Raw genomic sequence first — 26,048 nt, forward strand, 5'->3', positions numbered from 1 at the left:
ACTGTTTACCGGCCCACACTTGATCCACACATTCTTCCTTGTCTAAACCCACACTTTCCTATCATTAACTATCTTTCTGTCATGTCTTACTTCCCTTTTTAAAATCCTACCATACACTTTCCCACGTATACCATGTAATGTTATGTTGTGATAATCCTTGCAGTAGCCTCTAAAATTTTTACCTTTATGCAGCTGAACAGTTGCTTCTCTTGCCCATTCCTTCGAAAACTTTCCTTTATATTGATAAACTTTTATTCTGACAAACTCCTTGCAGCTATTCAATCACGCTATCATCGCTGTACAGCAGCATCTCGCTTGTTATCCCACTAATTCCTGGTGTCTTTTCATTTTCGTTCTCTTATGTCCTCTACAGTCACTGTCAAGCCTTCTCAAAATGACACTAGTCCTTTAGCTTCGTTTTCATTCCTCATTCAACAACTCTTCACGCTTGTTCTATCGACCCACGACTACATTCAATTGGGGGCATAATCTCTCCATTTGCACTGTGAATTATGTGATCCATCTGTTCATCAGCACTCTCTCTCTCTCCATTTATTTACTGCTCTGTCGACAACAACTTACTTTCCCCAAAAGTTCCCACCTTTTTCTCTCTCACTTTCTCCTTGATTACCTTATCCGCCCCATGTATAACTGAAATGATCTCTCCTAAATCAGTCTCCCCTTTACCTTCACCAATCTCTTATTTCCTTAACCCAAAACCTACTGTTTCTTTTTATTCCCTCTTCTTATCCTCCAGTACCCACAAACACTCCCCAGTGTCCAGATGACCCAATCATGAAATTTTACAAATTCCCATCTGCACCTTCCACCTTCATTTCTTCGTCCATAGCCCATAATTCATCCATTTTCTCATTATACTAAGCCATACTTTCACACCTCCTTCTCCAATTTAAACGATAACTATCTTGACTTTTACTTCAACCAACTATTGATCATATATATCTCCAACAACCTTTTCTCACCATTAACATCTGCCAACGGCTCTTCTTTCTCTAGCAAACTTTTCTTCGCCACCTTCTCTTTCATTTTTGGACACCAATACTTCTAATAATCAAGCCCTTCCCATACACTCAACATAATATGCAATTTTTCAATCTGTCACATGTACACATGATTTTCTAATATCCATACCTATTTATTCTTCTTATTCTAAAAACTCGAGAAAATATACCCTCAACTAGTTTTTATCAACGTCTTAAATTCTATCCTATGCATAAGCGTAAGTTTCACGAGAACAAAGAAGGCATTACAAAATTCCTAAGAGGCGCCTTTAATGGAACGGCCCACCACTGCACGAAATAAACCAGCGCCTCGTATAAGGCGCTGTGGTTATACAGAGGCTAATAATGCCTGTGAATAACAAACAAACAAATTCGTCATGAGAGAATTATTACGCTGATAAAAACGACCGAGAACCAATCCAGCCAACTTCCAATTAACGGAGACTTAAATAAGGTGTTCTGGAAACGCCAGCGTGACGCAAAGGGAGGTGTGCCGGGCAGTCCACGCTGATAGCAGCAATTAAGTGTGACGCATCACCCTGAGGGATGTTAAATTAACCAAAAGGGGGTGGCTGGATCTGCAGGTTGAATCAACACAGGAGAAAACCTACTGGTGTAAAAACAACTGCTGTGGTTTTTGCTCGGTGCATAAGGCTGCTTGTTCATTCGTAAACGAACACCGGGAGAAAATTATTGCCCCTAAAACTAATGCACATAAATTAATTTCAAAAAGATATTATCTACAACTTTTTATTTTATTCTGAATAACATGGAAGGTACCTAAGGAATATACCAGGGGAGAGAGAGAGAGAGAGAGAGAGAGAGAGAGAGAGAGAGAGAGAGAGAGAGAGAGAGAGAGAGAGAGATTATTTTATAATCACCATGCGCCAACACATGATTCAAATGAAATAATGAACTAATTTAAATGCGTCGACTTCCATTCAGCCATCAAGCTGACAAGCCCACGGATGACCTAATTAGCACCTGTACTTCAATTAAAACACTTCTCAGGTATCTGATGGACGCGCATCAATTCGTCTGTCACAAGGAGTCTTCTGTTTCTCACTACAGGACTCCTCCCAAAACAGACTCCTTAATAGTATGTAACAAACAAAACAAATAAACATAAGATCGCAGTGCGCAACGGATATCGGTATTAGTGTAAGAAATAATACCCTACAGATCTAGGGCAACAATGGAAATATAAAGAAAAGACAAAATGTTGCATCATGGGAGCCAAAGTCGCACCATGCAAATTATTTCTCTAATTGCAACTAATATACCATTTATCTTCCTTACAACATATTCTGGTTGTGTTTATTATTGTTATTATTACTAGCTGGATGGCACGCCCTACTCTGCGCCGGAACCCGGCACTGCCCGTAATGTCTCCCCTACCCTCCCGATCCCCTACCTACCCAGTCCCCACCCGGGGCAGACAAACAGGTTTGCATGAGGAGGGTGGATGTGTCATGTCTCCCATGCCCTCCTGATCCCCTACCTACCCCGCCACCACCCGGGGCGGACAAACAAGAATGATCCACTCGGATTTTACTATTATTATTATTATTATTGTTATTATTACTGTATCCGTGCTGTTAAAAATGACGGTAATACAAGTGTGGGCAGAGATGATAAGTCCCGGCCATGGAGACGTTGCGTACTGTTCAAAAGCTTGGACAAAGGTACCTTCATGCCGGCATACAAGCGTATCGGTCAGCGGTGAGAATTTCTAAACTCAGGCAGGGTAACAGCAACTCTGAACGCGTTCATTAGCCACAAACATCATTCTCAGAAAAATTGCTTATGAAAACACACTGCACTTTATTGTCATTATTCAACATCACTTCAGAATTTCATCAAAGATTGAAAATCCTGAAAATATCGGAGAATGTTCAGTTAATGCCGGTAAGTTAATGTCTTCTTTGAAGTACTCATGAGAGAGAGACTCAGAGAGAGAGAGAGAGAGAGAGAGAGAGAGAGAGAGAGAGAGAGAGAGAGAGTCTACATTTTTACCAGTGACTTGTCCTTTTACTTGTAGCAAAATAAAACAGTTCTGGATAGTCATGCTTCGTAAATTCCATATAAGTATTTTAATGCTTCCAGTCTATTAAGCAACACTCAACACACTGGTTTTCGCTCTTATAAGTCTAAGTGATAAAATCATTCAACTTCCCATAAGGCATGGGTGCAGGTCACTGACCAAAGGAACACCATCCGTTGCACGGGAGAAGGAACCATCAAACCAAAAGCTGAACCTAACAACATAAATATTTTCAACTGACACAGTAAAGGGATATGTATATCTTAGTTTAACCAGACCACTGAGGAGCTGGTTAACAGCTCTCCTAGAGAGGGCTGGCCCGAAGGATTAGATTTATTTTACGTGGCTAAGAACCAACTGGTTACCTAGCAACGGGACCTACAGCTGATTGTGGAATCAGGGCAACATTATGACGAGAAATGAATTTCTATCACCAGGAATAAATTCCTCTAATTCTTCATTGGCCGCTCGAACAGTCGAATGCTGGGCCAACAGCGTGCTGGCCGAAAGCTCTTCCCACCCCTCCAATGAAGAACTACTAAAGGGATATATGAGGATTCCCACCCCTCCAATGAAGAACTACTAAAGGGATATATGAGGATAAGTGACTGAAGCAGATTTATTCCATGGAAAACGCCCTAAGTATTCCTTCTGTTTAGGAGTTTCAACCAGTTTCTCTGTTGTCAAAAAAAAAAAAAAAAAAAAAACCCTAATGTTTATAAGCCCTGTTACTCGAGATTCGGGAAAATCTTCTCAGAGCTAATCATTCCTCTTTTCACGTAAGGAAAAGCAATCAATTTTTTTTTTTTCAAAGCTCCCACTCCTCACCGGAAGTTGAAAGGGAGGCGACTCATCTCATTTATACAAGGCTGTAAAATAAGCGATAAAACGGCAAGAGCAAAGGGTCTTAGTCCTTCACAGCTGGGGGATGGCTATCCCGACCCAAAGGTAATAAAAAAGTTGAGATGGATTGGGAGGAATTCCTCCCAAACAAGACTGAGTATTTTCGAAGCCTTTGACCGCCGTTCCGCAAGAGGTCGGCACATCATGATGACCAGATACTGTTAGTTCGCGTTATTTCTCTTGATGGTGCTGCTCGGTCAACCTATTACTCTATACAGATGTTGTTCAATGAGGCTGTTATTCCCACATGTCTTTTAATTCGGTAATGTTTAATCAAGTCGTAATATCCACATGCTTGTCCTTTTGTTGCTGTGGTTCAAACTGGCTTTGTACTGGCACAAGATCTGCTTGGTGCGTGTGCTGTTTGTTAAATTTCATTTCTAAAGATTGCCAGGATTGATATTACCATACGTGTATGTTCTTTCAAACTAGCGGCAGAAAGTACAATAAAATTAAACGTCAAACATGAAACATGCGGTATGGAATCTATCGACAAAACTACATAAATACCGAGGGAAGAAAAAATATGAACCTTTAGTTTAAAAATTGATTTGCAATTAACAAAAATTCTGATAAAATAGAGATGAATAGTAGAAGACATAGGAAAGTAAAACAACGTAAAAGGCAGGAGGAGAGAGAGAGAGAGAGAGAGAGAGAGAGAGAGAGAGAGAGAGAGAGAGAGAGAGAGAGAGAAACGCATTACGCACACCGCCTATCGCCACCAAACATCTTGCCGCGAACAGCATTTCTCATCAAACGTTTTCTCGGGGGCCATTTAACGACCTAAATCACACTTCCTGGGGAATGTGGGACAATAATAAGGACCAAATACTTCTTCTGGACCTTTAACGGCCATCCGCCCAGCTCCTTTTGCCCAGGGAGGAATCCCATAAACCTGACACCTACCTGACAGGGACATACTCGTAAACCGCGGCAATAGTTACAAAGCTGAGTACACCTGTATTATCCTTACGTGTTGTCACAGGCAATAGGCTACAGTAATCTCAGTAACTTCTTCAGTTAGACTCTTCAAAGTGGAGCAAAATACGAAGATCGTCTAAGTACAATTCTATTTTGGATGGCTCTTGCAAATAACTACACAAAAAAAAAAATGTACAAAGGCTTCAAAGAAAATCTAACAACACTGACGCAACAGTTCTGCCTGAGATTAAACTTACTATTTACTGTTATCTACATCAACACCAAAGACCTAATAAATCCCCCTTTTCTGCGTAGTAGAAACGTAAAATTCTTCCTGTTCTATAGACAATGGAGAGTTATCCATCAAAAACACTAATTTTGACTGATTTACCTTAAAAATCAAGCCTTTTCTTTTCATTGATAAAAATGTAACACACACAGAATTCAGTCCACAAGTAAAGAACCAGATTCAAAAGATCTCCTAACAGGACTACAGTCTTTTGAATAAGCTTTTAACTCTGCATCATTGAAACTTCATTCTGAAACAGTTTCAAATGAAATACGAATTTCCGCTTGTTCGAAGGTAAAGCTGTTAAGATATAGAACACCTGTTTCTTCATGTTTATCTTTGATGTATGAATTTGAAATAAACCAATTACAGGCGTACTAGGTACCACAGTATTTTCAATTTTCTACCAGCTCCTGCTGTATTACTGTTTATTGGTTATATGAGCCCAATGTTACGGAATCGTGAGCACATACACATTGTGAGTGTGTGTGTGTGCGTGTGTAGGATTACCATCAACGCACACTCAACTTACTAGTCACTAAGCAAATCTGGTAACAGCTTGATCAGGTTGTTAATGAGTAGGCAGGCTCTACAACTTATACCATTCCTAAGAACAATCATACACAGTAATACTGCCCAGGGCTGCAAATCTGCCACCTGAATAAATCCCGAGTCCGTGAAATTACCCTCCATTCTTATTTGTTGAAGTGCTGAATTTCCAATCGCTGGCCGAGGTGGGATTCAAGATAAATGGAGGAAGTTAAAATGGAAGACACCAGTCCGCGCCTCGTTCTGTGTCCATCAGGGTTTGGCCACAAGATGCTAAGGTGGCTCCGCCTTGCCTTGCCTGATAAGCCCTATAAGGGCGTTGCCAGCCACCTTGTCCCATTCATCATATCCGTTCTCGGATGCTCTAAAAAAAAAGGGGGGGGCATTGCGGGCACTTAAATACGGTAGACAGTTCAATAATGGTCGCAGAGGAGTCCATCTCAAGAAATTCAACCTTTCAGCTCGAGGTTTCTGAATATTATCGACTGAACGAGTTTTTAGTTCTGTGACTCCAAAGGCACTCTACTATCCTAATAATATACATTAATAAGTTACTGAAATGATTTTACGGTTAAATGTCAAATGAGATTCCTGTCAACGATAACAAAAAAAAAAAAAAAGAATTATAGAAGATTGACTGAAAGGAATGAAGAAGTAAAGCTGTATATTTTTATCGGTCATACAAGGGATTTGCCAAGTATTCCTCATTTGAGTCCTCAATGGGAAATCCGTAAAAATAATTACCTGTCGTGAGGAACAAAAGATATTTGTACTTGCTTAAAACTTGTCCTAAAAATTTATTTCCAAATGGACTGGATATTATGCAATCAGCACATTAAAGACAACAACGTTCATAATTCAAGGCCTCGATGAGTAAGATTACATTTATTATTTAGGAAAGCTCGCTTGGGATTAAAAACACAACCAGATTCTACTTCTCTCTGAGACTGTTCCCCAAGTGAATCATTTTATAAAAAGAGGTCCTACTGCTGTATTTCACCCTTTTCTAATCTTTATTTTACATACCAGATAAATTCTTCTAGGCTTAGTTTAATTATATTTTACATAACCTTTTTTTTCAGGCTTCAAAGCGCACACTCCAATGAAGTCAACTGCGCATATATAGAAGTTAGCCGTTTCGAAATCAATTACTATATGAAAACAGAACGCATGTGTATGCTTTAGTCAACAAGAGTTCAATGATCACAGGTTGTATCAATGGTGATATAGGTTATGTTTAGAAATCAATCCATGGACCTCGAAAATTATATTTGTGCTTAACAGAAAAGATAGATCAACAAGCGTGTCAAAAGCCTCATCGATTAACGATGAAGTTAATGATGGTGCCATAATTCCCCATAATAGTACGAAATCTATAATTCCGGATAATAGTACAAAATCTATAAATCCGAATAATAGTACAAAATCTGTAATTCCGGATAATAGTAAAAAAAAATCTACGTATGTAACTGTTGCGAGTTTCTATATTATGCAATGTGTTTGCATACAAAGGAACTGTAAAAAAAAAAAAAAAAAAAAGGCCGGCCATTGCTTGAGTTATCTCTGTTTTTTAGTATGCTACTGACAGCAAACACACGCGAGTGGGTAGACAGAGTGGTCACAAAAGTTCAATCATTCATTTTACATCCGCAGGAGGAATAATAATTTTATTGTAGGCTAAGAAGTGGAAATTAAGGAGCGGAAAACTGTCATTGCAGGCGACACATGGTCATCTTGGTGCGGTAAAACGACTGTATAACTGGCGTGTGTGTGTGTGTGTGTGTGTGTGTGTGAGAGAGAGAGAGAGAGAGAGAGAGAGAGAGAGAGAGAGAGAGAGAGAGAGAGAGAGAGAGAGAGAGAGGGCGTCAGTAGTTTTCGCCATTCTTTTCGGATGTCATTTATTACGCACAATCAGATACGGGTACAAGTTTACTACAAAAACTGAAAAAGAATTCTTTTTCTACAGAAAAGTGTTTGATTAAAACTTGGGAGCAAACCACATCACCTTCATCAAAAGTATGAATTCAGTATATTACAATACATTTGCGAAAATTCAGTATCTATACTGTGTAGACGAAGACCATATTGTTTCATAAGGAGAGGATTCTTGACATTATCAAAGCGTTCCATTTAGGTACATAAAAACCGATTAATTCGAATACAAAACAAATAAGAATATTAATTTCTCCCAATGTTTACATTGAAATGCTTCAAAGATATTTATTTATTTATTTTTTTTTTTTTTGGTAGCCTGGGCCTTAGTTTTGGCTTCATCGAACATTACTGCTCACGGTGTGAATGCAACTTCTGCTGTCTAACGTCTCTTCACCGAGAGCCCCCTCCATATTAATATTTCGTTAAATATGTTTTATTTTTTTATTTAATTTTTTGGCCGGATATTTAATTATCGAAAAGGGCGAACGAATATATGATACTTATACAGAACCCAAGGGATAATTTCTTCTGCAAATAATAATATAAAGGCAAATACAAAACGAAAACAATACTAATCTCAGTTTCTTATCGCAAGAGTTAAAAAACACTGAACGATGACCAGACTTATGATGCAATACAATTAAATATTCAGCCGAGCCATTAATTGCTCTAGGTTGAGCCAGGGTCGTTCCGGCGCCCAGAACTACAATCCCTTATCAGATAACACTCCATCACAAACACTGTTGGGGATTAAATAAAGTACGATATATACCCTTCGATTTTCCGATTTACATATAGAGTGCCAAGGTTCATTCAACAATACTTCTCCACCTACTCGGCGAGAGATAACATCTGATGGAATTCTGCTGTAATCATACGTTCATCGACAATTACTAGGTTTGAGTTTCTTCTCAATTTGCTTTTAACTTATTACTGAACACAAGACGAAATAAAGTGAACATTAACGCGACATGCAAAAATGGTTGAGTTTCCTTTTCAATCTGCTATTAACTTATTACCGAACACAAGACGTAAATAAAGTGATTATTAACACGATATGCAAAAATGTGTATCTTCATCACAATGTGAACTTTTTTCGGTTGAATGGTTAATAAATACCTTCCAATAAGCGCTCTCCACCCACCCCCCACCAAAAAACGTGCGTACTTCAACTAGTTAAAAAAAAAAAAAAGGAAAATATAAAATAAAAGTTTCATGTTCACGTAACATTCCCACCAAAAGGGTAAAGTTCCGAAGCGAGTGTCAATAACTCAGCGGGAGAGCAAAGGCTAATCACCCACCATCTCCCATAGGAAGAGGCCATAAATATTCCAGCGGTTAACTAACTTACCTTATGTGCGAGGTCGGCCTGCGCAGCGGCTGCGGCGGCCCTTTCCCTAAGCGCAGCCCATTTTTCGGAGAGTTTGGCCACCTCCCGCCGGACTGATCTTGTTAAGTCTCGGGCACTGTCGTCTCCTCGATATCGAGCGTCACCGTCCAGTTCGCGACCAGCTGGAATGAATGAAGGCCAAACTTGACTCCGTGAAACCCAGGTTTTAAATACGTTTAAATTTGCAGTTTCTCCAAAATACTAATTGGGTAAATATAAAGGAGAAGGCCGCACGAAGATATTGTCTACTAATGTAATTTCTTGACTGGAGAATACTGAAAATGGCGAGAACAATGCAGTGCAGGTGAGATCGTTTGAGAAATTTACAGTTTATGGGAAATATACCGTCTATTCTTTATATTTCTGCTTCCATCCCCAAGGGTCTGGTACTATAAACGGCGCAAAGCGGAGCTTCCACCATGCTTGGTACCAGCCCCTCGGAGATTAACGTAAAAACATAAAAGAAAGACGGTAAATTTTTCATTGTCTTGGTATATTTCTTAAACTGTCTCACCTGTACTGCATTATATATATATATATATATATATATATATATATATATATATATATATATATATATATATATATATATATATATATATATATATATATATATATATATATACCGTTTTCTATGTTGTTTGGTCACAAAATCACATTTATCAACATCTCCATGCGGCCCTCTCCTTTACGTTCACGTGAAACCAAGATTTTAAACGTCCACGCGAAACCCAGGCGTTAAATATATTTCAATTTGCATTTCCTCCAAAACACTAATTTGGAAATTATTTTTCACAAGTTACCGAGAAAAAGAGAAGGTATAAAATAATTTAGCACCTAAATTGCGAATCATTTTCAAAGAAAACATCTGTGACCATTTTCTTTGACTAACCTTCGCTATCACTGGTATCGCTGAGCGGAGGTTCGGAGGCAATCAACTGGCGACCACTCTTCAGGTTCGATTCTATCACCGGCTGTTTTTCGTCAATGACTCTCCTGAAGGCTGCCAGGTCCTCTGAAAACTTCGAGAGGGAGTTGAGGTCGCCCACGAGAGGTCCCAGAGCGGTCAGCTCCGTGTCTTTCCTAATGACCCATTCGATGAGTTCACGCAAAGACAAGAGGAGCGTGTTCCAGTTCTCGGCATTGCCTTCCAACCGGTTTCTGTGAAAAAAGAAATTTGCTTAAACGTTTGAATTAAAATGCATTGCTACAGTATTCAGTTACAATTTGGAGTTTTCGAAAAGAAGGCAAAGACTGAGCTTATTAAGCTTATGTAGCTAACTATATAATTTATTTTTTAGCATACACAGAATTTCTTAGAAAATCAAGGTTATTGTCAATAAAATCAGAGAAAGCGACAAGGTTTAAATACAGCTGTATTTTCCAAGCTGCACGACTGGGAAGGCCAAAAATTTATTACCTACTTACAGAAAGGAATTCGGTACTTGCAATTTTTTACAAAAGGTTTTGGTGGGCTTCTATCCCGACTATTATTTATGGACAATAGCCAAACGAAGGTCTTTTTCATTGTATCTACTATAACAATGCTGAATTACTCAACTTTTTACTGCTTATTTTTACCACGGCTGAATGCCCTACGCCTAAGGAGACTTAAGAGTTTCCTTCCTCATAAAAAAATACTTATTACCGAAGAATGCTAATGTGGATTAGAACTTAAAATTCAAATTCAGTACAAGCGATTCCAATTTGCTGGTCAATTCTTAAAACTCGTATGAAGCAGTTCCATCTATATGAAAATATTATTACTCGTATAAACTGAATTAAAATCAGGAATAAGATATAGAGAAAAATTATGAGGTATCAGATATACATAAAACCATAATAATCTTTCAAATTACCATTATAAATTACCAATCATTAAAAAAATTATCAAAACACATACTGATAACTTCTTTTATGGCAATGTTGTGGGCATGATGCCTGAGTCTGACAAGAAAAATTTGGCTTTTGGCCTAGCACATAAACTTGCTTAGATCAGTCTTCGTTTTGTACAGATATCTGAGACAAAATGGGATAATTCTGAAAATGGTGGAACCACAATCAACGCATCTTTTAATCTGTGGTGTTATCAGTGATTAATTTCTGTGAGGAACGTAAGTTCCAGTGAAAACTAGTGAGTACCAGGGAGGTCTTTAAGTAGACTAAAATTCAAGTGGCTATCTAATGACTTGGATGTAGTCATGACAGACGTTAGAAAAGGAGCAGGAGACTTGGCGCCAGTCCTTCGAATATGAGAAGGGAAAGGGGGGGATACTAGACTTAGAATGGCTGCTGTCTGCAGATAACAGATTCTGGATTGTGCAAAAATTACACACTGGGGTCAAATCTGTTTGTAAATGGAGACAGATACGGAGAAACTTGACAAAAATAACGTTATGATAATAAGCTTTTGCAGGATGTGGTATGGTAAGTGTTAGAACAGATGACAAAAGAATGTGAATTACTAGTCTTATTACAGACATCAAGAAGTAAATGTTACGAGGAGATACGTGTGGGTAAAGGCAAGATATACGATGACTTAGAAAAGTCAGGGGAGCCTTGCAAACCTGTGGAACAGAAGTGTGTCAAGGAATACAGAAGATGAAATGTCTGAGATGTCTGAGTCAGCCCTTTGGACAAACTGGGTGCGGTTGTTGAATGAACATAAAAGAAAAGCAAAGAAGCGTATCTTTTAAAAATGTCTGCAACAACGTTTAGCGGTAATAATTATAATTAGAAAAATACTTGCACGAAAGCGTTGGGGGGGGGGGGGGAGAGAACGTATGTGAAAACAATGACAAGCGAGTGTCAAGGTAATCGTGTATTGATTGATTGACTGAATATAGAATTTTGGCCAAAGGCCAAGCACTGGGACCTAAGAGGTCACTCAACGCTGAAATGGAAATTGACAATAAAAAGGTTTGAGAGATGTAACAGGAGGAAAACCTCGCGGTTGCGCTATGAATCAATTGTTAGGAGAGGGTGGAAAGTAAGATGGAAGAAAGAATATGAACGGAGGTACAGTGAAAGGAACGAAAGGGGTTGCAGCTAGGGGGCGAAGGCGCGCTACAAAGAACCGTAAGTAATGACTACAGTGCTCAGCATGAAGTGCACTGACGGCACTAACCCCATACGGGGAGGTAATCGTGCAGAGGCTAAATCGTGCAGAGGCTATAAGAAAATGTAGTGTTATAAAATGGTGAGAAAAACGAAAATTTGGGAGCAAAAAACAAAGAAATGATGAATTCATGAAATGGCTTTAATGCTGGAAATAAGACAGCCTCATGAAGCAAGTAGGCATAAATATACCGCACTGTGCTGCTAATGAGTTCTTTTTTTTTTTTTAAAGTTCAAGAAAGGTTTATTTTCCCTTTTACTTTGTATCTATGCTTTAGTACTTAGGTAATGAATGAGACTCTACAGATTCTTTGGGGGGGGGGTCATCTTCATTTCTACGAATAATAGTTTCATTGTTTTTATTTTTACTGATGATTTTTACTTTAAAATTATCATTTTTATTATTTTTGTATTTATTGGCATTAATTTCTATATAGCTATCATTTCTATTATTTTTATTTCTTTTATCCTGAGTTTTACATTTGCTTACTTTTTTACTTCCATTTTTTTGTTCTAATTTTTATTCTCGTTTTTATATTTTATATTTAAAACTTGATACGAGTAAAAATCGTACACCAGAAAAAAAATATTCAAATGTTCCTTAAAGACCATTTCTGAGATAACAGTTAAAAACCGCACCTGTAATTTACAAAGACACCTATAAGGAAACAGCAAATGTTCCGTACCTGATAGCGATGCTTTTATGCTTGAGGGTATTCCACCTCTGGTTCATCTCCTCCAGGCGGCGCTGAAGCATGACGGCCTCATCCTGATTCTCCAGAGTCCCGAGCAACTTCTGGCCCGTTGCGTTGAGGCTCGCCAGCACATCCTTGTGGGACTCGATCTCACTTTGCAGATCCTATAAAAAAGAGAAAGAAGTGATTAAATAAAGAACACTTAACTGATTCAGTCAACAACAACAACAACATCAATAATAATAATAATAATAATAATAATAATAATAATAATAATAATAATAATAATAATGTGAAAAAATTCACAGTGATTTAAACGCTCGATTCTCTGTGTTGAGAAGGAGACTCGTGCAGGCTCTCGGAAGCTCTCGTTTGTATATATATTTCTAATGTATATTTACATTCACTCCACTGTGGCTTTCTTCACCATTTTAGTGACTCATGCAATTATGAGATTTTATTCTGTAATAATAATAAAGAAGAAGAAGAAGATGCCTGCCATCACAACCCAACTGGATCTTGTGGACATCGTCTTCCCATGAAAAGGGGTGCCTATGCTATTTCAATAATAATAATAATAATAATAATAATAATAATAATAATAATAATAATAATAATAATAACCACTTATAAGAAAAGGTCGTTAAGGATGATGGAACAAAATTAAAATACATCATACGGATACTTGGTATCAAGGTATCAATTTACGCTAACAATGACTGGAACTATGTAGCGTGTGGTCAGTTGTTATTCTGTCGTCATTTCTCTTTGTTATAAACAATACCAGCCAAATGTATTTCGAATATAAATTTCTTCTACAAATTAAAAAGTGGACCACGTACTATAAGCAGTGATATATTACAATAAGTTTTTACAAGGGCCCATATCACTGTTTACTATGTTTTCATCACAGTAAAACCAGTTTTACTTACAAGCGTGACGGCATATAACGCGAATAAAAGAAGAAACGACGGAAATCAGTCATAATGAAGCAAGAAACTCATAATGTTAAATAAGGTAAGCTATCCAGTGGCATTTTCATTTTAGTAGTAAAATTAGCGCAATTTGCCTTATGATCAATATTACCATAAACTCACCTTAGCGTATCTGTCTGACTTTCAACACACACACACACACACACACACATATATATATATATATATATATATATATATATATATAAGAGAGAGAGAGAGAGAGAGAGAGAGAGAGAGAGAGAGAGAGAGAGAGAGAGAGAGAGAGAGAGAGAGAGAGAGAGAGAGACTAACTGTAACATAGTCACCGCTACGTAAGGAAAAGAAAATGGGTATCTTACCTTCCGCTACAGAAAACGAATCTGGATCCCACTTTTTAATGGGTAACAAAACTAATTCTCAGAGCACTTACTCGATCATGTTTTGCCGGGGCTGTTCTCAATACCACAAACAAGGCAATACCGAAAGCAACGCTAAACGATACGGCACAACACATCAACAATACAATCATGGCTGTTTCATATATAATGCAATCACTGCTTAGGTTCTCTCACATCGGTCATTCTTATATAAAATTTAAGACACTGGACATTTTCATAGCGTGTGGGCCATTTCATTTAAATAGTAAAAGATTCTGTTAGGAAAACAATGGTAAAAATTATGAATTACAACAATGAATTATCAGTTTAGAGCCGGGAATATATGCTTTATACTTTTCAAATACCGTTACCACATTTTTTTGTTATCAACACTTGAGGAATCTATTATTCTATCGTAAGATGATTTTTCTCAATGAACTTAACGTCGATTGTGCAAAATAATGGAAATATGGATTTTATATTCATTTCTGTTATCATATGGTCGATAACATCTTGTTAGTAGCTGAATTAATACGAAAATAAACTTATTCTAATCCTCGTTCGCTTGCTTCTCTTCCATATTTACAGAGGATCTATTTCTAGAACGCTCAGTTTTCTTTTTCATACGAGACGCATTCAATAAATGCAACAAATTTCCCAGTATGTTATTCTGAACTGTTTAACAAAATTCACGTACATCTGAGATCAAACTGGTAACATATACTGTGAGTGACGTTAAAACTGTTCTCAAGTAAAAACAAAACCGCAAAAGAAATCTAAACACTTATTAAATATCAAATGATAGCGAATTCAGGATTACACAAAATATGAATGAATGACAGTAAAGTCATTATTTAACCACCCCAAAAACATGAGTACTGAAAATATTACGCCTGATTAACTACATAGTGATACTGGACAAGAGAAAAACAAAGTAAATATGTGATTAGGAATTCGGTAATTTATTTTGTGCATCTGAATTATGTTCACACACAAACGTTAAGGAGAGATAAACAGCCATACTTTTTACTTAATTTCGCCATATGTTTAATTTCGTTGAAACATTAAAAGGGCCTTGAATCTCACAGCAGAATGAGAAAAACATTTGCCCAGACATGGCCATCCTTACGAGGATATCCTGCATACGTTATCCCCTTCCTACAACGTAAGTACTGTTTTACTAATAGTTAAAATAATTCCAAGCGTTCTCGGTCTGCTCTAACAAAAGAGGGTTTATTCAAGAATGACTTTTCCACCACACTAAAAAAAAAAGGCCCATTTAAACGAGGCAGACCAGCATCAACACCATCCCCGTCGTCAACACAAGGAACTCGTTATGAGCCAAGTCTTATCAGAATTATTCACCCTCCTCTACCTCTCGGTCTCTCTTGTTCAGGATCTATATTTATACTACTTCAAGCAGTAAGCTTCCATTATCTATTTCAGCACATGACGGGACTGACATCTTCCTTGCACTTGGGTATATCTTCAATACACTCCAATCGATCAAGTGACTAACACTTGATTCATATGAGTCTGAAACTGTTATAAAAGAACAGCACTCGTGTCGACAATCTAAACCCTGTTTTTCCAGAAATGTGTTGCCGCACATATTCTCAAAATCGTGAATATCAGAGAGATTATCCCGCACAGAACCAAGCACGATATTACACTCGAGCCTACTGGCCTCTCGTCTGCTGGATACCCTTGGGTATTCCTATCCCCTTTCTTTAAGGGTCGGTGACATGTCCACCAACATATGGGTGCCCACAGAACATGGAGCCTAAAAGGAAGACCCTTATTATTCCATTAAGAATCCCAGAAACACGAGCCTAGAAATGACAAAATTCTGCCACACAAAATTAGAAGAGAAAGATATCAAATAACGGTCCCTCCCAGAATGACCACCCTTAATAGTAGCCCATCACTGCCCATGCATAAAGTTCACAACGAAAATGACAAACAACAACTAATAATGACACCATAAAGTTCATTGGGTGAAAATCAATTCACTAACGTTTTGTTTTTTCATTGAAACACTCAAAAAATTTTTATTGTACTGTTTCGTCGAAGAGAACACCGACTGCTGGTAAAGACATAACAGCAGATATATATATATATATATATATATATATATATATATATATATATATATATATATATATATATTCATATACATATATATATAATATATATATATATATATATATATATATATATATATATATATATATATATATATATATATATATTATAAGATTATAATAACTTTTTGTACGTGATTCATTTATCACACATTACCACAGGTGAAAAATAACACCGGTTTCGACTTGATTTCCAAGCCACTGAAGAAGTCCTGATACATAGCATTAGAAGTCCCAAATATATATATATATATACTATAGAGACAGTACTGACGAACATATAATATATATATATATATATATATATATATATATATATATAATATATATATATATAAATATATATACATACACATACACATATATGTATGAAAATATATACAAACAACATATACTATATACATATATAATATACATATAAAGAGAAAAATATTAATCAGTACTTTAATGAATTCTTTGGTTCCTCACACGTGTGTATGTAGCACATCTGAATCTCAAAGGACGGAAGGTCACTGCACCGATGAACATGAAAAACTGTGCGGCGAAATGAAAGCCCCGAATTTCCATGGGCGTCAACAGGCTGAGAATGGGCCACAATGAAATGGTGTAAACCCGAATAACTTTCGTGTTTAAAATCTGCATGTTTTAACATCTGAAGGAAAATGGGAAAATCGTTTTATAAGAACGCACATCGTCCTTAAAATATTCTGTGAAATTCACCAGACAAGTAAATCAGTCAATGTACTGACTCGGTTGAACTGAAATCGGGAACAAAAAGTACAGTTATGATTGTTGATGTTCCATTACCGGATTTTCACACAAAATCTATACTTAATTTTAGCCGGTAAATAACTGGAAAGCTTTCCAGCAGCTTTTTGGGATATATTGTGAATGCACGAAGCCAGACATAAGTAGATAGGCCTACATGATCTCTCCAGATCCCATTTCATTACTACAAAAGCTAACTGAACAGTAGAACTCGTCTTGTAGGAGACAGTCATTTATATTTTCTAACAATCTTTTACGCACGCGCCTGCACACGCACACACAAAGAAAGATGGAGAGAGAGAGAGAGAGAGAGAGAGAGAGAGAGAGAGAGAGAGAGAGAGAGAGAGAGAGAGAAGTAATCATTTTTAAGATTTCAAAAATCATATTTTCCTTGAAATAAAGCCCTCTATTTTGCAGGCCTATTTCATAACAAACCAACCTTATTTCAATATTAAACCAACTCTTGGGTGATTCACGTCCTCTTTAGAAGGATAAATGAATGTTAATTTGTCATCCTGGTAACTGTTTCATCATAAACCCTGAATGATTTTGTTAATTCCCACTCTAATAAAAAGCATGGTTTATACCATTAACGAAAAAAAAAAGAAATACCAAGCACCATATTACCGTATTCTCATTACCATAATCGCTAATTTGCAGCACAACGATTGGCGATATCATTCCGTTACTTTAAAAAAAATCCTTTAAATCACTCCAAATTGCGCGATCAACAACAACCATCAATTGAGAAAGAGTCCTATAATAACTTTATGGCAGCAAAATTATTGCCAACACCGATAGCAGTCCATTAACTGGGGCATGGAGAGAGGCCCAAGCATACTCCCTGGGACATGAAATATTTTTCATCACAACGACAATCAGACTTCAGATAATAAATTATGCTCTCATTATTTATTACCTACATAATTTATGGCCTCCATTAGTGACGTAAGATCTTTATGTAATTAACAGCAGTAGGTATTAAGAAAACAGCAAAATAAGTAAATAAATATTAAGAGAGCAGAAAAATAAATAAACAAATAAATAAGTAAATTAATGAACAAAAACCTTTTGTTATAAATAAAATCAGGAACTCTTGCTGAATACAATTTCAAGTAATGCTCTTAGGAAGTAAGGCCCAACAGTTTTAGCACTTCTTTAAATACGATTTAAACACCAACCATTCAAAGCACACCGATATAAGCCTGGCATTTAACTGTAAACACATTCCACGTCTTCATCATGCATATGAGAGAGAACGAGAACAAATTATAAGAGCAAAAACTCATAAAATAAAAATTGCACAAAAAATCCCATACGCCTTGCGACTCTTGAAAGCACTGCACAGGGCACGAAGCAACATTCTTATCAGTACAACCACTCACAACAACAAGTCGTAAAACCCCGGATCGCCCATTCTGAAAGCCATTTACTACACCTCGACTTCAACAACTACATTTTACAAACTCCAGTTTTATTGAGTTTCTTTTTATCCTGATTTTCTGCCTAGTTTATGTTATGCGTGGCTTCGGTTAACCCATTGTTTGATTCATGTTCTGTAATACGTGGGTTCGGTTTAGTCTTTATTTGATACCATCAGAAAACAAAGCTTAAAACAAACAGAACCCACGGCAAAACAAAATTCTCTGACGACAGTTTAAATAATGATTACTGTTGCCAGGGAAAAAGAACTCCACTTGGAGCCATTAGGTTCCAAAAAATGTGCCTTGTATGCTGCCGTTTTCCCACGAAAAAAATAAGGCGCCCAACACAGAAAAAGCATAATTCTGAACTAAACAACATTAAGCTGAACATTTCTGTCAATACAGATACCTACATAATTTATTAAGGACTATGAGAAAGTACGCTTAGAATCGAAGGTAACACCAAGTAATGTTAAATACTAAGATATATCAAGAAAAGCGTTGCCAATGCAGTGACTCTTGCAGTGGGTGGCTGGTACAACATCAGTTAATCAACATTTCTGGTTTAAAACAGTCGAAATTCAAACTAAAATGACTCCACTACTTGCTAGGCAACATGAGATAACTTTTTTTTTACTGGCTGCTACTTCGAGTCGTACCAAGGATGAGCGAAAAAATACAAAAAGTTGCGTTACTTGCATAATGCATTCTCTTACAAGTCTAACACCCATGTTACTAGTGATGACTAGAAATCGCTAGTTCTGGAAGCCCCATCCTGTCGACCGGTTCTCACTTATATTTGTGAAGAAAATCTAGAGATTATCTCTAAGTACTCTAGGTACATAAATCTCGAAGTTTATAACAAGTGTCTGATGATGAGTAAATCAAAAGACTGCAATAAAATCAGTCTGAACAAGACTGGATTCTGTTCATTATCAAGGGCGTCTTGGCCAAGGCTTGAAAGATCTAACTTACTATGACAATCACCTAATCATATTTTTCAATATGTATACGGGCTATCATGAAGTGGATGACTAGAATCAAGGTATCGGAGTGAACGTTCTCATAATGAGACTTCTGCAACCTTCAAGAGCACTCGGAGAGTTATGACAGCCAAATAACTATTGCAATCTAGACATAACTAGCTTTCAAAGCAGGTATATTTTGTCTTGATATCACCTGACCTCGAAACTTAGTCCAAATATAAAACTCTCAATATGCTAAATTTGACAAGAAAAAAAATAACGGAAAAAAACACACACACAGACACCCCTTAAAGAGTTGGGAGGCGCGGGGGGGGGGGATTTACTTATACAGCATTCCAACTGTCTATCTATATAAACAAATAAATGGACACACACGCCCACCACTGATACACACGATTGTATGTGAAAACGTCTACATTTCTAGATATATACGTTAGGCCCACTTCTCAATAATAATAATAATAATAATAATAATAATAATAATAATAATATGAGCAGGTTCTCGAAAGCTCTCTTTTTTGTATATATATTTCTAATATATATATATATATTTCCATGTACAACACTGTGGGTAATAATAATAATAATAATAATAATAATAATAATAATAATAATAATAATAACTGCAAAGAAAGATATGAACAAGCAGTAAAATAAGAATTACGAAGATACGCATAACGACAGACCCCGTCGAAGATCAGACCAAATACCTGAGGAGCAGACTCATGCCCGATGAGAATGGATGCGCCACAAGAAGTGCATAATCACGATAGGGTAAACAATGCCCCGGCCATGTGGCAATGCAACGATCGGCGAGGCTTTACTTATCCCGTCCTTGAGTGCTGGGCAAATCTACTCGAGTTCCTTTCAGACACAAATGATAGATAGATAGACTGATCCTAGTCTATTTACCTGGTATGTAAGTATGCGCGCGCGCGCGCTCTCATACCCTTCCCTACGCCCACACACATACATGTGTATATATACATATATATATAATGTTCAACTGCTTTATTTGATACGGCCATAAAAAATTATAAACAAATCAAATTAAAAGTCTCTCTTTCTCTCTCTCTCACACACACACACACACACACACACACACATATATATATATATATATATATATATATATATATATATATATATATATATATATATATATATATATATATATATATATATATATATTTATATATTATATATATATATAGAGAGAGAGAGAGAGAGAGAGAGAGAGAGAGAGAGAGAGAGAGAGAGAGAGAGAGAGAGAGAGAGAGAGAGGGAGACTTTTAATTTCATTGGTTCATATTTTTTTCGGGCCATATCAAATGAAACAATTGAATTACAGCAATTATGAAAAAAAATCATACCATGAAATGTCACAATTTCTGATATCCCTTAGGGTAATCCTATCCCCGTAATTACAAAAACGCAGGTCATCACAAATTATACATTATGAAAATGAAAAATTCATGATCTCTTACGCATGCTCTCTTGGTCCAGGTGAAAACAAACACACACACACACACACATAAACATACATTCACACACCGCGCTTGCAGTCACTGTCATGCAATGCGTGACTGTTATATAAGATGACTAATTCAAGTATCAAGTACAACAAAACAATAGAGTCTTCAACAACATTCGCATACCAAATTCTCAGGACGGCGAAGCATTTTGGAATAATCCGGGAAAAAAAAAATTTCCAACAGTTACATAAATAACAGACAAACATAAACTGCAAATACACATATTGTGCATACGACCATCCTAAGGTTACGACTGATGGAGACAGACAGTCCCTGACTGACACTCCAAGGTGGGTCTGGGTGGATCCTACAGCGACAAGCCATTGATTCCGTCTCCAGAGTTACACCCTCTAAATGTGTGCAACATTATGAAATTCCTTCACCTAGAATTCATGGCTGCACTAGTGCTAGTGCTTCAGTATCTCGTGTATTGAACAGGCCACACGGAAATTTGAATGACATTTGTTTTCAGTGAAAAACCATCCAGTTGAGGAATACAGTGATAAAGAGTTGCTACATGTGTGCTACCAGCAACTGAGATTATAAATCAACCAATAAAAGGCTATCAACTCCTGTGATTTGAAGGCATTTTGCAAATATTTACCAAAGGGATTAATTTCTCCTAAGTATGAAGAACTACAGGAACAATAATCAAAATCAGACTTCTGTCTATGTGAGAGAGAGAGAGAGAGAGAGAGAGAGAGAGAGAGAGAGAGAGAGAGAGAGAGAGAGAGACCCAGCCCTAAGTTTGGCCAGACTATAGATTAAAACTCACTTCAATATAATTATTATAATCTTTCCCCGAGCCAGGGGTCAACGCTCTCCAAAAGGCAGGGTCCCAGTAACGATCGAAAGCAGTTTTAGCATAAACAAACAAACTGTTCAAATCTCTTGACAAGGAACTAACTGATAAGCTCAAAACAAGGTTGTAAACATTTATACTTAATGTAAGAAACAGAGCGATAATTTATTGTTCAGACACGAAAATATTTTTCCAGAAACAGATCTTAATGATTTTCGTAACATACAATAACTGGCACAACGAAATATTGCAGAAGGTACTGGCGATAATTATGTAATTTACTGGATAAACAGGCGAACGTAGGGTTTATTTAAGTTGTCCGTGTCCCAGCGTAGAAGACTGAACGCTGGATACTTTTCAGCCATCATAACGTTAATAAAAAGAATACTAGTGATTTAAACCCTAAGGTGGAGGGGTGGATGGAGTACAGATATAATGACCTCAATGAACCCTTCCTACTTGGTCCCCACCTCATGTATATTAACTTGAAAGACACGAAACATAAATGCTCGCTGGGGCACTGCAGCTGACCTGACCAAACCAGTTAAATTTGGTTATGCCTCTATTATACTAGATTAAAGTCTGTCGTAATATACATACATACACACACACAAACACACACATATATACCGGTATAAGATGAAATGTTAAATAAATTTTTAGGATACAAAGAACGTGCTGCCACCATATATTGCTTTTACCCGTGTTTCTAGCCGAAAAAGAGCTTTTTTTTGCTAATGGTATTGATATCATCTTATACTCAAGTTACCATTTCCTTGTTCCTGTAACTAGAACATTATTTGCTTTTATAAAGGAACGGAAAGAAATGCTTCTTACACCCACTTATCAAACCAAGTCCGTGTGAATATTGAGGCTTTGTTACCCTCACATTATATCATTCTTAGCTTTAACGGGCCCTGGACAAAGCAGGGAGAAATAGAGAATAGAAGAATAGAATATAGTATTAAGGCCAAAGGCCTAGCGCTGGGACCTATGACGTCATTCAACGCTGAAAGGGAAATTGACAGTAAGAAGGTTCGAAAGGTGCAACAGGAGGAGAACCTCGCAGTTTCACTAGGAAACAATTTTTAGAGAGGGTAGAAAGTACGATGGAAGAAAGAGAATGTGAACAGAGGTGCAGTAAAAGAGGCTGCAGCTAGGTGCCGAAGGGACGCTGCAAAGACCCTTAAATAATACATACATGGCACTAACTCCGTAAGGGGACAGGGAGAAATAGTCAACATAAAATTCGCTAGGAATAAGCTTACAAAACACAATGATCACCCACACTGCTTTTTTTTTTATTTTATTTTTATTTTGCGTATCCTGACGTATCAATCATGCGCCCAAACCAGGAACTAATATACCTCACTCTAGAGACGTAAGACATAAACGAGCTGAAGGTTTCGCACACAAACAAAACAAACAAACAAAATCTATTTCAAACCACCTTATCGTGACAAAAAAAAAAAAAAAAAAAAAAAAAGGTAGCACCTTGGAAGGATAAACTTCTAACACCATATTCAAATTATCATCTCAAAGAATTGCATCAAATAATGAGCAAGATAAAACTCTGAACGTTCATATTAACAAATAGTAAAAGCATTCGGAGACAGTAGACCTCCCCAAAGGCTTAGGACTCTAAACACCCACCCCACCCCTCGAACGTTCTCCCCAAAAGTCACTTTCTTAGCTCTCCCAAAATCTAATCAGTTGTTGCTAGGACACTAAACACCCACCCCCGCCCCTCGAACGTTCTCCCCAAAAGTCACTCTCTTAGCTCTCTCAAAATCTAATCAGCTGTTGCTAGGACAGAGTAATGGTCTACGTTAAAACTCTGTGGTAACAGTATGTATAGTTTCAAGTTCTTAAGCCTAGAGCACCTGAAAAAAGGCTGAACAATCTACTCCCTAAAACGTAGCCTCTCCGCACAAGTTGCTTTCCTATATCCCAAAATCTAATAACTAGTAGCAAGTCACGGCGCTCACCTATCGTAAAATTATCGTAAAAATGCAAACACTTTTGCGTAACCCTGTAAACAAAAGACAAATAAACAAATCCATCATGGAAAAATACCTCCTTTGCGGAAGCAATAAAAAGCATTAATGTATGACAAAATCTTAGACAATATGGAAAACACAACGAAATTTGTATTCATCCCCTCCATATGCAACTGGTAACTGTGTCAAAATCGCATTTATGCTTTTTATTGCTTCCGCAAAGGAGGTGTTTTTCCATAATGGATTTGTTTATTTGTCTTTTGTTTACAAGGTTGCGCAAAAAGGGTACGTGATGATACAATACATATAAAAGGGTACGCGATGATCCAATACATCTAAAAGGGTACGTGATGATCCAATACGTCTAAAAGGGTACGTGATGATCCAATACATCTAAAAGGGTACGTGATGATTTAATACATCAAAACGGGTATGTGATGATTCCATAAATCAAAACGGGTATGTGATGATCCAATACATCAAAAATGGTATGTGATGATTCAATACATCAAAAAGGGTATGTGAAAATTCCAAACATCAAAAAGGGTATGTGATGATTCCATACATCAAAAATAGTATGCGATGATTCAATACATCAAAACGGGTGTGATGATTCCATACATCAAAAAGGGTATGTGATGATCCAATACATCAAAAAGGGTATGTGATGATCCAATACATCAAAAAGCGTACGTGATAATTCAATGCATCAAAAAGGGTATGCGATGATTCAATACATCAAAAAGGGTATGTGATGATCCAATACATCAAAAAGCGTACGTGATGATTCAATGCATCAAAAAGGGTATGCGATGATTCAATACATCAAAAAGGGTATGTGATGATTCAATACATCGAAAAGGGTATGTGATGATTCAATACATCAAAAAGGGTATGTGATGATTCCATACATCAAAAAGGCTATGTGATGATTTAATACATCAAAAAGGGTTTGTGATGATTCAATACATCAAAAAGGGTATATGATGATCCAATACATCAAAAATGGTATGTGATGATTCAATACATCAAAAATGGTATGTGATGATTCAATACATTAAAAAGGGTATGTGATGATTCAATACATCAAAAAGGGTATGTGATGATTCAATACATCAAAAATGGTATGTGATGATTCAATACATCAGACAGGGTATGTGATGATTCAATACATCAGACAGGGTATGTAATGATTCAATACACCAAGAAGGGTATGTGATGATTCAATACACCAAAAAGGCTATGTGATGATTCAATACACCAAGAAGGGTATGTGATGATTCAATACACCAAAAAGGGTATGTGATGATCCAATACATCAAAAAGGGTATGTGATGATCCAATACATTAAAAAGAGTATGTGAAAGAGTATGTGATGATTCAATACATCAAAAAGAGAACGTGATGACCCAATACATCAAAAAGGGTTTGTGATGATTCAATACATCAAAAAGGGTATGTGATGATTCAATACATCAAAAATGGTATGTGATGATTCAATACATCAGACAGGGTATGTGATGATTCAATACATCAAAAAGGGTATGTGATGATTCAATACACCAAAAAGGGTATGTGATGATTCAATACACCAAAAAGGGTATGTGATGATTCAATACACCAAAAAAGGTATGTGATGATCCAATACATCAAAAAGGGTATGTGATGATTCAATACATCAAAAAGCGTATGTGATGATTCAATACATCAAAAAGGGTATGTGATGATTCCATACATCAAAAGGGTATGTGATGATCCAATACGTCAAAAGGGGTATGTGATGATTCAATACATCAAAAGGGTATGTGACGATTCCATACACCAAAAAGGGTATGTGATGATCCAATATATCAAAACGGGTATGTGATGATTCAATACATCAAAACGGGTGTGTGATGATCCAATACATCAAAAAGCGTATGTGATGATTTAATACATCAAAAAGGGTATGTGATGATTTAATACATCAAAAAGGGTATGTGATGATTCCATACATCAAAAAGGGTATGTGATGATCCAACATATCAAAACGGGTATGTGATGATTCAATACATCAACACGGGTGTGTGATGATCCATTACATCAAAAAGGGTATGTGATGATCCAATACATCAAAAAGCGTATGTGATGATTTAATACATCAAAAAGGGTATGTGATGATTTAATACATCAAAAAGGGTATGTGATGACT

The 26,048-nt window shown here is 36.8% G+C and overlaps 1 protein-coding gene across 43 annotated transcripts in view; it reads right to left on the reverse strand.

The window, feature by feature from the left end:
* The window catches only part of LOC136854032 (dystrophin, isoforms A/C/F/G/H-like), a 1,916,343-nt gene that overhangs the window by 228,196 nt on the left and 1,662,099 nt on the right, over positions 1–26,048 (reverse strand). For all 43 annotated transcript variants that reach the window (XM_067130051.1, XM_067130067.1, XM_067130044.1 and 40 more), the window contains 3 exons: positions 12,857–13,029; positions 9,946–10,214; positions 9,015–9,175 (listed from right to left, as the gene is read on the reverse strand). In XM_067130051.1, coding sequence (XP_066986152.1) covers positions 9,015–9,175; positions 9,946–10,214; positions 12,857–13,029 — 603 coding nt within the window. The remainder of the gene's footprint in view (positions 1–9,014; positions 9,176–9,945; positions 10,215–12,856; positions 13,030–26,048) is intronic.

The sequence above is a fragment of the Macrobrachium rosenbergii genome, chromosome 28 (genome assembly GCF_040412425.1).
Source record: "Macrobrachium rosenbergii isolate ZJJX-2024 chromosome 28, ASM4041242v1, whole genome shotgun sequence".
Taxonomy (NCBI): domain Eukaryota; kingdom Metazoa; phylum Arthropoda; class Malacostraca; order Decapoda; family Palaemonidae; genus Macrobrachium; species Macrobrachium rosenbergii.